Source organism: Callithrix jacchus, chromosome 2 (assembly GCF_049354715.1).
Source record: "Callithrix jacchus isolate 240 chromosome 2, calJac240_pri, whole genome shotgun sequence".
Classification (NCBI taxonomy): Eukaryota; Metazoa; Chordata; class Mammalia; order Primates; family Cebidae; genus Callithrix; species Callithrix jacchus.
In genome coordinates this window covers 115,033,049-115,046,710 of record NC_133503.1, presented here as the reverse complement: position 1 = coordinate 115,046,710, position 13,662 = coordinate 115,033,049, and the positions used below count along the sequence as shown (strand labels likewise).

The following is a 13,662-nucleotide window of genomic DNA, read 5'->3' as shown; positions in this document are numbered from 1 at the left end:
TTCTTAGATGCAGGTCTTAAATTTTCAGAGCTTCTTATATACCCAACACTTACTGAATAATACATATTCAATAAATAACTAATGATATTCCAGCTTCCACAGCTTACTAGTGTTAACAAAAAAATGAATGACAGATGGAAGTGTCTCAATCAGCAGAGGTTTATTGAGCTATACTTTGAGAACACGTCTGGGAAAAATAAGACATCAAAGCATCTGTGACTCACATTTTCCAAGGAGGGCTTTGAGAACTCAGTATTCTAGGGCAGAGCATGCAGGAGGGAAAAAATGGGGGGAAGAAAGTAGGCAGTAAGGCATAGGGTTATATTCTCCTGAGGCTCTAATTAGAGCTCAATAAATCTACCTTCTACATAAGACAAGGTAAACATCTGAAAAGAGGGAGAAAAGAGTCAATTATGCAACCACGTCAGGGTAGGTGTAAGAGTGATTGATCTCATCTTATCCTGGTTCTGTACCTGGGGTGATAAGCTTGCAATCGACATTTTCAGTGTGAGATTTAACAGAACTTAATTTCAGGAGTTACATTTAGGTTGCAGACCCAAGATTACGATTGGCATATGCTTGTTTTATAAGAGAATATGTATCTTGAAAGATTTAGGAGCCTGCAAGGAATTTCCTTGTAAGCAATTGGGGAGGAGGCCATCTGAAGAAGTATATGGCCTTTTGTCATTGTGGGAACCTAGCTTATGTGTAAGACTATGACCTAACATTGTGAAATTACAAACTATCTGTTTAGGGGAAAAGAATGGCAGTGTTGCATGACTCACATCCCAAGTTTAACCTTCCCCTTGTCATAGTGAGTTTGGGAGCCTTAAGAGTTTTATTTTCTTTTACACCATCAAAAGGCTTGTTAATGTTTTGATACTAGTTTACATTACTTTTTAAAATCACCCCTCCCAGTCTTCTACCTGTACATCTTTGCTTCTCCCATTTACCCTGTCTACCCTCGCTTCTGTCTACTCACATGTCACACATACTTCAAGGCCAAATTCAACTGTTAAGCATATAGCCTTCCCAGACCAAACTCACACTAGTCTGAATTTATAGCATTTATTATCTATACTAACACTTCCAAAAACGTATTCCAAGAAACACTAATATGCTTAAATGTGTTAATGAGTGGCCTAGTCAGTTTGTGAATATTATAGGCTGTATCTCTCAGTCTTTCAAAGTCACAAGGCAAATTATCTTTTTAAAGCCTCTGAGAATTCCTATAATGAAGACCCAAAGTTAATTTAACCCAGCAATTCTAAAACTTCTGTGATGATGGAACATTTATTTCAGTGAAAACCAATTAACATTTGGAAGTACACAAGCATTCTCCAAAGTACAATTCGGGATTATAGTTTTTGTTTTTTGATTATTTAGCATTAACTATACTTTTTGATACCTTTCACGTGGCTATTAAACTTACAGATGTTTATGTCTGTCTGTGTGTCTCCAAAAATTAGACTGGAGGTTCCCTGGGAGCAGAGACTATTTCTAGTTCCTTTTTTTCTTCCCTACAGTGTCTGGTACAATGCAGATGTGAGGACAATACTAAATTTATTCCACACCATCACAAGCTGCACCCTTAGTCTCCTTTTCTTAAAGCAGAATATGGTGTTGCAGGTATTCTGGACATGAAAAAAACTACAGAGAATTAAAACCTAGATCAAGACTCTTTTATTAAACATCTTTCTGAACCACTGAGTATTTAACTCAAGCAACCCATCTCTAACTTAAAAATTTATAACTGATGACTTAAGCATACATGTTTGTAATGGAGCCTTTTAAGGGCTGAGTTATGTCCTCCAAAAATTCACATATTGAAACCCTAACCCCTCAGAATGTGACAGTATTTGGAGACAGGACCTTTTAGAGGTAATGAAGGTTAAATGAGGTGATATGGGTAGGCCCATCCAATCTGTTGACCTTAAAAGAAGAAACCTGGGCACACACACAAACACAAGGGATGTATATGCCTAAAGGAAAGACCATGTAAGGTCCTAGAGAAAAGGTAGCCAAATGCGAGCCAAGGAGAGAGAGACCTCCAAAAACAACAAAGATCTTGGCTTTCCAGCCTCCAGAATTATGAGAAAATGAATTTCTGTTGCTTAAACCAGGCAGTTTGTGGTATTTTGTTATGGCAGCCCTTGCAGACTAACAGAGATGCCCTACCTTCACTGTAACACAGACACGTGCATGCGCACATACAAAAGTACCTTTTCTGAGAGCATAAGTTACTGATTAGCAAAAATGTTGTATGTTCACAAAAGAGTAATCAAAACAATAAACCTGAAATTACATGAGAACTAGCTGAAGAAACTGGGAACTAGAAAAAACATAAATGGTGGAGAGGGAGTTGGGGGAAGGACTGTTGAAAGGGAGAGATTATCCATGTAAAAGTGAAGAAAAATGAACTAATGTATGGTTAAAAATAGAGGAATTTCAACTTAAAATAGGAACTTTTAATAATTAGACCTGTATAAATGTGGGATGAGGTGTGCAAATGGAAGGGTTTCCCATCACTGGAGATGAAAAACCACAGGCTAGGCAATTCCCTTAGCAGGAATGTTTTAGGATAAACTGAATTCAGATGGGAAGTAGGACTAGAAGCCTCTTAGATTCTTCCAGCACAATGTCTCTAAGGCTCTAAAATATCTGTCTTGCTCCAACCCACTGCAGCACCTTCTCCTATTGACACTGCCAAGGGGAGAAAGAAGAAAAAGATGTATTCTTGTAATCCTGTCATCATCTCTGATGTTATGTCCTGTGGAAACAAGGCCGTAGAGAGTAAGTACAGTTTATGGAATCAGCCACAAAGTTAAATATAACCTTTATGAATTTAAATGTCAGTCAACCTTGTCTCTATGGTAGAAATATGTCCTATATTCCAAATTAACTCAAAACAAATTTGTATTTATAAAGGAACCCACTTGTATCACCTTCCATGCTGTATTATTTCACGTATGCTAGGTTTTGCTTCCCTGAAATCTAACCTCATGTAAACCGAGACTACTGTTTAGGTTTGTTTTGTTTTGTTTTGTTTTTTTGAGATAGAGTTTTGCTCTTGTTGCCCAGGCTGGAGTGCAATAGTGTGATCTCAGTTCACTGCAACCTCCACCTCCTGGGTTCAAGCAATTCTCTTTCCTCAACCTCCCTAGTAGCTGGGATTACAGATGCCTGCCACCACGCCCAGCTACTTTTTGTATTTTTATAGAGATGGAGTTTCACCATGTTGGCCAAACTGGTCTTGTACTCGTGACTTTAGGTGATCCATCTGCCTAGGCCTCCCAAAGTACTGGGATTACAGGCACAAGTCACAGTGTACTGCTCCATTTATTTTGCACGCTCCCGGAGATCTTTATCATGCTGCTTGAGTAACAATTCCGCTATACTAACAAACTCGGTAGACTCATGAAATTTAGTAATTAACTTCAGACAAAGCACTTAGTTACAGCACAGACTGAATTTCCAGTCGTGCTCATACCAGTTACCTGTGTAAACTCAGGTGAGTCATTTAACCTCTCCAAACCTGTTTTCCTATCTGCAATATGGTGAAAGTGAAGATTATGAAAAATATTACATATAAAAGTACCTGGCATGATCACTAAATTCTTAGTATTATGCTCAGCACCTAATTGCCATGTGAGTATTAAATAAATAAATCTGTTCCTTATTACAATTATCTTATGCAAAAAAACCTGCCAGATATTAGTATTCAGTTGACTTATGTTAAATAAGTACTATAACTTCTCTCTTTACTGTCAGAATATTAAAACTACTAGTGTGATGTGCAAATTATATACCTGAAACTATGACACTGCAATTGGAATTTGGCTTTGAGACAGAAATCTGCTTTTTCCAGAAATCTCAAAGGAATTCAACAGTCAGACGAGATCGGTTTTTATTCTGCAGCAAAACAATGGTATTCCGAACCTACGTCAACTAACTGAACACGTCGCAGAGCCCAACATTTACCCCTCCTGTTTCGTTTCTCTCCTTTGCTCTCTGAAGGAAAGGAACAGTCATGCTTTCTCCCCGCCGATAGCCTGAAACTTCTTACTAGGCCCGGCTCCTCACCCCATGGAAGCACAGTAATTCCTGACTGCACCAGGTAAGAGAAACAAGATGAGACAGGCTACAGACTTCCTTGGGGAAGGTATTCGAGGGGCTCTAAGGTATCTACGGCGGACTTGAGGCGGTCCACCCAGGCCCCACAAGGAACCGCCCTATTCAACTTAAGTGACAGCCGCGCCGCCACCTCATCACCGCCCAGTTCACGCTCTCGCCCAACACTCAGCCACGCTTGAGCGGCCCAAAACGAACAGCCCCAGCCCCGATTTTTTCTTTTCTCTAAGTACCATTTCAGTTGCCTTTAGGCTCCCTTGTGCAAAAGTGACAGATATCCGAACCCACCTGGTACAGATGCTACCCTTCTACGAACGCCGGGTCTGGAGTGAGAGCGCATGCGCCTTTCCCCAGGCATCAGTCACGTAACTGGAAGTGGCCAGGTTCTGATTTGCTCGGTATTTGATGAAAAGGTCTTAACGTGGGTAAAAGCTGGGACTTCTCTGTTGCGCATGTGCACGATCTCAGCCTGATGGGAGTTGTAGTTTTGAAGGTGAAGCTCGGCGTTGCTATCAGGAAACCAAACTGCTTGCTTCGGGAGTTGTTAGCTGTCCCCGCCCCGCTCTCCTCTGCAGAGAACGCCAGAGGGAGGCGGCTGGCCCAACGTCGGGCTCTCAGAACCGCAACCCGTGATGCTACTGCTATGGGTGTCGGTGGTCGCAGCCTCGGCGCTGGGGGCACCGGCCCCCGGAGCAGGGGAGCAGGGGCGTGGAGCAGCCAAAGCCCCCAACGTGGTACTGGTCGTGAGCGACTCCTTTGTAAGTACCGCGAGGCAAGGAGGGTCGCCCCGCTAGGGACCGGCGACCTCACCGCCACCTCCTATGCTGCAGGCTTTGTGGAGCAGAACCTGAGACATTTTCAAACACCTTTTACCCCGATGCAAAGAAAGAAATACATTTTATATGAGGCCCCGTGTACTCACACATACACCACATACCTATGCAAGCATATAAAACAATAATAAGTGAAACACTGAAAACATCTTTGCATATCTTTTCTTTTTTAATACTGACAAATATTTTAGAAAGATAAAAATAAATTATTTTACCACTACTAATGAACTTTGTAGTCTATACCCCTGTTTGGTTTAATTGTGTGGTAAAATAACATTCTGCATCTCCATAAAAGCATGTTAGCTTTCCAAAAGTCACTTCCCAGTTCACTTTAAGATTGCAGGAATTCATGTTTGGGTGAGAAGTGAAGTTTATTACCCAGGTTTGTGATAATCCTGTTAGTTCTGATTTAAATTGAATCGTTGATAAAACTTGATCCACTCCCCCGTATTCCAGAGAAATTGTGTGTGTGTGTGTGTGTATGTGTGTGTGTGTGTTGGTAATGTGGCTGAATCCTAAACTTAAAGAGTTTTTGAAACTTTTCCAAGCCAAAGGTGCTACTGTCAACCTTACCCGATGCTTTTAGTATGATCGATGTTTTCAAAAGTGCTGCTTAGTCAATTGTTTGGTTATTAATTGTAATATTAGTTTATTATCACTTGGTGTTACTGTGGTCATATAGATGTTGGTGTTAAGCATATCTGGTACTAAAGAGTGTTTGTAATCATTACGTTGTATTTCCTTTCTTATAAATAGATCAACCCCTGATTATTAAAATTACATAGTCTAGATGTGCTCATGGGATTTTTTGAAAATAATACTTAAAGTTACCTTTGTGATTTAAACCTAGAGCATGGGCAGTACTGGAAATTGACTAGATGACATTTTATTAAGGAGTGGTCTTGTAATCAAAGATAAAGGAAGCAGGATTGTGCAGAGGAGAAGCAGAATTTTGTTGCTATCTTATGAATGACAGTTCTCAAACTAAGATGGTGCTTCAGAGCTGCTTTCCAGTTGGAGGGAGGGGAACAGACCTTTCTACCTGCATGTTGGATGACCGCTGGTTGTGGGCTGCTCCTAGAATGGGGCATGATGTTGGACAAGGCAGCTGTCTTCAGCAGAGGCAACTGCCCATTCCTAAAAGGGAATCACATGTTGTGTGGAACTTCCAAAGATAACTGAGAGATTTAGATTTATTTTTTTAGTATTGTATGGATGCATAAATTTTTCTATATTTGTGCTTAAATTTTTTGTATTTGCATACTTATTATTATTCAAACTGTCCTATCTTTGGCCAGTGGAAGCCCCTTCAGGTTGTTCTGAGTCCTTTTGACCCATCCCCATTAGTATTTGACAGCTTGCTTTAACAGAGTTCCATGTCCACAATGCATACTTCCTGTCCCACCTTGTATTTAGAGACCGAAATCTGAGTGTTAGGGTTTTCATTGCATCTTGATCTTTCTAGTGGACAAATCTAGAAAGTACATATATTTTAGAAAGAGAAAAATAAATTGTGAGAGCATACTGATACTTTCCATTTAAATTTAAGATTGTGAGTTTATTCTTTGATTTTTATACTTGTATCTTTTTGTCTTATGCCAAGTATTTTGGTCTAACTACATTAATACAATTACTTATTTGCTGTATCCAAACATATAATATGTATATATCAATGTGTTTGAAAATAAGACAGTAACATTACTAGAAATAATGATAGCTCTGAGTGCAGCTTACAGTTTCTTTGAAGTTTTGCTGTAGGTATATTCAACTATATAGTAAAAATATTGGTCTTTAAGCTTAAAATAATTCCTCTCTCCATGATTATACCAGTTTATTATTATTAGATTATTAGTGAGATTATATACAGTTAGATTCTTGACACTGATTTATCATTTCTAAAACTCTGCAAGCTGATGAGTTGATAGGGCAGTTGAGCTGATAATAATTGTGGGAAGAAAATAGCACATTGGTTTTACTTTTAGAATAGCAAAACAAGAAGCTTTGCAGACCAACTCCCAAGAAAATAACCAAAACAAATGAAAACTCTTTTTTAAACTATAAATAAAAACTATTAAATAGTTGAAACATTTAAAATGTCTGGAAATTGTCCTAAGGGCATACACCAAATGAAGAAACATTTATTCAAGAAAATCTACTAAAACTTGGTAAGAATGCCAAGAAGAGTCTGTGTCAGTGGACTATGGCTTTGACAGAGGTTTCACTTAGGTGGGTGTGTCCAAGAAGATAGGACTCCTCCCCTCAGCTCCCAATCACCAGTTATCATATCTCACCAGATAGGACAGGCTGTGAGGCTTTCTCATCTTCTCCTAGAGGTTAAATTCCTAGTGAACAAATGAAAAGTTGAGGGCTCCCTTACTTCAGTCAGCCCCCACTTTCAGGACAAAGCTTTATGCCAGGTTCAGAAGGCTGAGAATACTAGTACCCTAATTGCTGTGGCCCTAGCTCTCTAGTAGGACTGAGGTTCCATACCAGGAGAGACAAGGTGAGAAAACCAAACAAGCTTCTGCAAAGTAAGCAGAATGGAGGAATAAGGATTCGAGCAGAAATAAAATAAACAGAGGATGGAAAAATAGTAGAGAAAATCAATGAGACCAAAAATTGGTTCTTAGAAAAAATCAGAAAAATTGACAAACCTTAGCTATACCAACCAAGAAAAAAGACAAAAGAGCTAGATTACTAAAATCATGAAAGAGAATGGGTACATTACCTTAAGAAATAAAAGAATTACAAGGGAATACTTACATAAAACAACTGTATGTCAACAAATCAGGTAACTTAAATGAAATGGACAAATTGCTAGGAAGGCACAAACTACTGAAACTGAATCAAGAAGAAATAGACAATCTGAATAGACCTATAAGAAGTAAAGAGAGTGCAGAATATCTTTTGGGGACGATGAGAACATTCTAAAATCAACTATGGGTAATAGTTGCACAACTTTCTGAATATACTAAAAACGACTGGATTGCACACTTTAAATGATGAGCTGTTTAGTGTGTGAATTATATCTTAATAAACCCTTTTTTAAAAAAGGCCAGGCGTAGTGACTCACACCTGTAATCCAAGCACTTTGGGAGGCCAAGGCGAGCAGATCACCTGAGGTCAGAAGTTTGAGACCAGTCTGGTCAACATGGAGAAACTCCATCTCTACTAAAAATACAAAATTAGCCAGGTGTGATGGCACATGCCTATAATCCCAGCTACTCAGGAGGCTGAGGCAGGGGAATCACTTGAACCTGGGAGGTGGATGTTGCGGTGAACTGAGATCACACCATTGCACTCCAGCCTGGGCAACAAGAGCAAAACTCCATCTCAAAAAAAAAAGAAAAGAAAAAGAAAGAATACAAAAATTAACCAGGCATGGTGGTGTCCCAGATACTCAGGAGGCTGAGGCAGGAGAATCACTTGAACCTAGGAGGTGGAAGTTGCAGTGAGCTGAGATTATGCCACTGCACTCCAGCCTTGGTGACAGGGTGAGACTCTGTCTCAAAAAAAAATTAAATAATTAATTAAATAAATAAATAATAGAAAACAAGCATCTCTTCCTGGGCGGTAAAGGACATAGGCATCTTTTCATCCCCACTGCTACTCCTACCTCTACTCCCTGCCACTGCATCTGTGTCAGTTTTAGTTTTGGTGAGGTTTCAGGAGTGGCAGGGGAGAGCAGGTACAGGAATGTATGCTACAGAGTCTAGTAAGAGTCTCATTCAGTCTGATGGACAGATCTGGGAGGAACACTATAAGCAGTCTTGCCATGCTAACATGGCAAATTAAAGTTATTGTTACATTCTTTCATTAGGATGATGCATTCAAATCTAAACTTCTCTGATTCTGCCTGGCCCTTAATGATAAGGAACCAAGTACAAGTCATAGTTCAGAAGGAGCAATCAAAATCACAAAATCATATCTACTTAAAGGCTCACCCATCCCAAGGGGAAAAAATGTGTGGACCCATGAGAATTAACTAACGAGAGCAGAACACAGCAACTAAAGGCAGTTGGTACCATTTCTATCACTTTTATGCAGAAAGCCAATTAATGAGTCATTTTTATTTCTTAAATGCCCAATTTGTTTGAACCATAGGAATGGCCTTGAGAAAATTGAAATGGGCTATGAGTAAATTATAGACATTACCCCAAAAGCCACTCTGCAAGATTTTCTCTCCCAACCAAATTTGACAGAACTGTGTTTTCACTTATAAATGGCTATACATTGTAAACCACATTAACATACTATGAAAAACTTACTTTCTCTGTTTTTCATCAACCAGCTGTGTTAAGATCCCTTTCAGTTCAGAATTAACTATTCTATGGACCATTTCCCATTGATACCATCATCAGCAGTACTAGTACTAGCCTAGTTTTTAAATGATTTGTTAGTACGTAAAAACTACATGAAGTTAAAAACCAAAACTTCTAGAAATTTTTAAAATATTTTCTCTAATAACATTTTGGTCTTCATTTATATGAAGCATTATTGATATTTTTGACATTGAGAATATGTATATCATAATTGAAATATTTCCTAAGAACCTATGTAGATACACATTTTGCTATTGATATACTTAATCCAGTTTATTAAGCTTTGCAAAACTATACTGTTGAATTTTTTAGCATAAATTTGTCTTTTTTAAATTGAACAAACCTCTAGATTAATGATTCATTTCATTTCATTCACCAAATATTTGAATTCCCCTGCCTTATGTATATCTCAGGCAGTAATCTTGACATAGATCACCTTTCACTGATGGAATTGTTGGGAACTTTCTCATGTGGGGCAGTTGCCCCCTCCTTTCTTGGTTATTTCTGTCATTCTATACTTTAGAGAGTCCTGCTTTCTAGCCTGATTTTGATACAGATGATGTTCCTGTGCTTGTCATAGAAATGAGTCCCGAAGTCACTAATATTGATTTTAATCTGATACATTAGTTATTGATATGCTGCAGTAGCCATTTGCAATGGTAGTTACACCAATTTGAACCTAGCCTGCAGGACCTGCAGTCTAAGTCCCAGTATTTGAATTATATAGCATTTTAAGACAGTTCTACCTTGTGACCTCCTGCTCCATCCCCCAGCCAGATAAGCCTGGGTGGCTAGGTTGTCTAGATTCTAAGCAGTGGCCACAAATTGTTATCTCCCCATGTCCAAAAGATGGTAAGCATGAGATATTTAGACATTTGGAATTTGTGAGGATAAATTTCTGAGCATTCAAATGTAAGGGCTTAAAGCAATTCTCATGAGGGAGGGCTATGCACTTTTTTTTTTCTTTTTTCTGATATGGAGTCTAACTCTGTCCCTCATGCTGGAGTGCAGTGGTACCATCTCAGCTCACTGCAACTTCTCCTTCCTGGATTCAAGTGATTCTTCTGCCTCAGCCTCCCAAGTAGCTGGGATCACAGGCGCCCAACACCACGCCTGGCTAATTTTTGTATTTTTAGTAGAGATGAGGTTTCACCATGTTGGCCAGGCTGGCCTTGAACTCCTGACTTTAGGTGATCCGCCTGCCTCAGCTTCCTGAAGTGCTGAGATTACAGGCATGAGCCACTGCACCTGTCCACTATGCACATGTGTCTTCAGCTTTCTAGCTCATCATTGAGGAAATCAGTAGTTATCTGCTTAGCATTCAATGATTACTCTTGCTGGAAGTGGTAATTTATTTTGACATAAAACATGCATAATTTTCTCATCTTAAAAAAGAACTGACTTTAATCCCACATTTTCTTCCAGCTAACACACCATTCTCTAATATCCATCCCATTTTTTCTGTTTTGCTTTGCAAAATAACTTCTTAGAAGAGCTTTCTTTCTTCCCCCTGCTGCCTCCCTTTCTTGCCTCCCATTCCTTCCCCTTTCCGGTTTAGCTGTTTATCTTTACCACCCATTGAAAGTGCTCTTGTCAAGGTCACCAGCTGTCTTCATACTGCCAATTCCAAATGAGGCATTTCTGGCTTCATTTCAGGTGCATTCTTAACACAGCAGATGTTACTGCTTTCTTGGCATACTGTCTTCTCTCAGCTGTCATGGCACTTGGTCTCCTCGCATTTTCCTCCATTGGCCATTCATTCTTTCTCAGTTTCCCATGCTGCTTTCTCCTCTTAGATTCCTTCACAGCTTCTTCTAGACCCCTTTATTTCCTTTCCTTTCCCTTTCTCCCTAAAAGGTTTTATTTAGTCTCACAGTTTTCAAACCATGAATAAGCTAAATACTCCCAAGTTTTATTTCACCAAGATAGACTTTGAACTCCAGATTCCTGTCTGTATCCAACGGCCTGCTTTGTATCTCTATTTGGAAATCTCAGATATCTCAAGGGTTTAGATATACTCTATATTTTGGGTTGGCTCATGTTTTAAACTGTAATTTATTTATTATTATGTTGAAACCATATAATAGATAAAACTCCAGGACTGGAATATTCTTTTTTCTGTCTTTTCTCTTTACCAAGGTGAATTTTTCAATTCCTAGTTCATCTCCAAAATGCATATCTCCAGCCCAAACATTTTCTAATCTTCAGACTCATTTATCAAGCTGACTAATTTTTTTGTAGAAATGGGGTCTCGCATGTTGCTCAGGCTGGTTTCTAACTCCAGAGCTCAAGCTATTCTCCCACCTCAGCCTCCCAAAGTGCTGGGATTACAGGGATGGGCCACCACATTCCACACCAGCTGCCTAATTGATATCGCCACTTCCAACTCACAGATATCTCAAACTTTGTATGTCTCTTAAATTCTTTGAATAGCTGGATCTTGCTCATTCTTTATGTCTCATACATCCTAGAGAAGGCTTCTCTGTCCACACTGTCTAATGTAGGTCTCTCTTGTCCTTCTGTATCTCAGATTTTTTTCAAATCGCACATCATAATTTGTAATTATTTGTGGTTTATTTGCCAATATACTTTTGCCTTTCCCACTAGACTGTAAGCTTCATGGGGGCAAGGACTCTGTTTTATTCACCATTGCATCCTCAGATTTTGCACAGTAACTGGCACATAGTTAAGTGTTAAGTAAATACTTAGTTCATCATCCCCCAAAAGAACTTTCCAGGAAGTCCTTTATTTACTGTATTCAAATGAATCCAGGTGTAACAGTGCATTGAATTCTAGATATTCATGTTCCAGATACTGGGAACACTCTCTGTACTCGTTTTGTTTTTACCTTTTGAGGATTATTAAAATCATACTGAAGTCTTTTGTCATTGTAAATTTTATGGTTAAAGAAAACCATTTTCTTCTTTGGTAATACAATCAGTGCTAATTAAATTTCTTTATTGCCAGGATGGAAGGTTAACATTTCATCCAGGAAGTCAGGTAGTGAAACTTCCTTTTATCAACTTTATGAAGGCACGTGGGACTTCCTTTCTGAATGCCTACACAAACTCTCCAATCTGTTGCCCATCACGTGCAGGTATGAACATCCTTAATGTGAATGGAAGAAAGTGGCTACACACTGAAAATATATTCACGATTTAAAAGATTATACCTAAAAGTAGAATAGTTTCTTATATTTCACCTCATTAAAACTTCTTGAATATAAAAGATGTGCATTTTAAGGTATATATTGGCTTTGGGGGTTGTTCAAATTGTAATGAATTTTTCAAGAGTAGGAATTTTTATCATTTGGAATGGTGTCTAGTTCATGTGTTACTATTTCATTTCCTTTTGACTGGGGATTAACAATATTTTTTCCATCCATGCAAATGAGGGAGTACTCATATTTCCTAAAAGAGTTCTGTTTCCAGGGAAAATTTTCAGGAACCATACAGGTAATTGGGAGGACTTCTATGAACATTAGCATATATCATAAAGTATTACAACTTATATTCAGATTTACCTGAATTTTTTATTATTTCAGATTACATACTTTACCTCTTTCTTTCAGTCTCAATTCACTTTTATTCTAAGTCAGATAGTTCACTTTTATAATAATAATTTAACAAATAGGCATAGTTTTAGTGGCAGAATGTCAATGACATTAAGCCATGAATAATTAACAAATAGGAAAAACTGCCATTTTTATAAATTTATCTATTGTATGATAGTTGTTTTCCTTTTTTCCTATTTTCTGGTTTATGATTGTTGCCTTGGAATCCATAAACTCAGTGATTTGGTTTGTCTGTAAATGAGATGATTTTCTCTGTGATTTGAGTTACAACTTTTTTCACCTGTATTTTCAACACTATCAACTATATTATTACCAGTGATTAAAAAGGAAATTAAACTATATTGTAAATGGTATTTCAATAATGAAGGCCCAGGCATATTAAAAAACAGTTTTGTTAACTGTAAACTAGAATGAGCAGTGGGCTTGGGCAAAACAATGACCTGGATGCTAATCCTCAATGTACCATGTCAAGGAAGTCACTCAGTCTTCTTATCTGCAAATTGCTGTGTGTACTGTGTACCTCACAGGGTTGTTCTGAGCATCACATTAAATAATGAGAAAGTGGCCAATGAACTCTAGAGGTCTCAAAAATGTTAGATGTTGTTTTTCCTGGAAGAAGTATATTCTGAAGAGCAAATATAACAAGGTTAAATAATTTATCAAAGGCTACTCAGTAACTGGTGTTATTGGGATTCAAACCCAGGTAATCTCCTATTCCACTTCTCAGAAAACATCTTGCTAGATGAAAAAAGAAAGCTGACTCTAACTTTCTATTTATGTACCAGAATGGGAAAAGGAAAAA

At 38.3% G+C, this 13,662-nt stretch overlaps 2 protein-coding genes across 7 annotated transcripts in view; one reads left to right on the top strand and one right to left on the bottom strand.

The window, feature by feature from the left end:
• SKIC3 (SKI3 subunit of superkiller complex) overlaps window positions 1-4,461 on the bottom strand; it is a 105,601-nt gene extending 101,140 nt beyond the window's left edge. For all 6 annotated transcript variants that reach the window (XR_013532223.1, XR_013532225.1, XR_013532224.1 and 3 more), the window contains exon 1: window positions 4,420-4,461. The gene's annotated coding sequence lies outside the window, so the exon portion shown is untranslated. The remainder of the gene's footprint in view (window positions 1-4,419) is intronic.
• Window positions 4,462-4,633: 172 nt separating this feature from the next.
• The window catches only part of ARSK (arylsulfatase family member K), a 55,282-nt gene continuing 46,253 nt past the window's right edge, over window positions 4,634-13,662 (top strand). Inside the window, exons 1-2 of the mRNA XM_008991790.5 lie at window positions 4,634-4,889; window positions 12,254-12,383. Of these exons, the coding sequence (XP_008990038.4) occupies window positions 4,764-4,889; window positions 12,254-12,383 (256 nt within the window). The 5' untranslated portion in view covers window positions 4,634-4,763. The remainder of the gene's footprint in view (window positions 4,890-12,253; window positions 12,384-13,662) is intronic.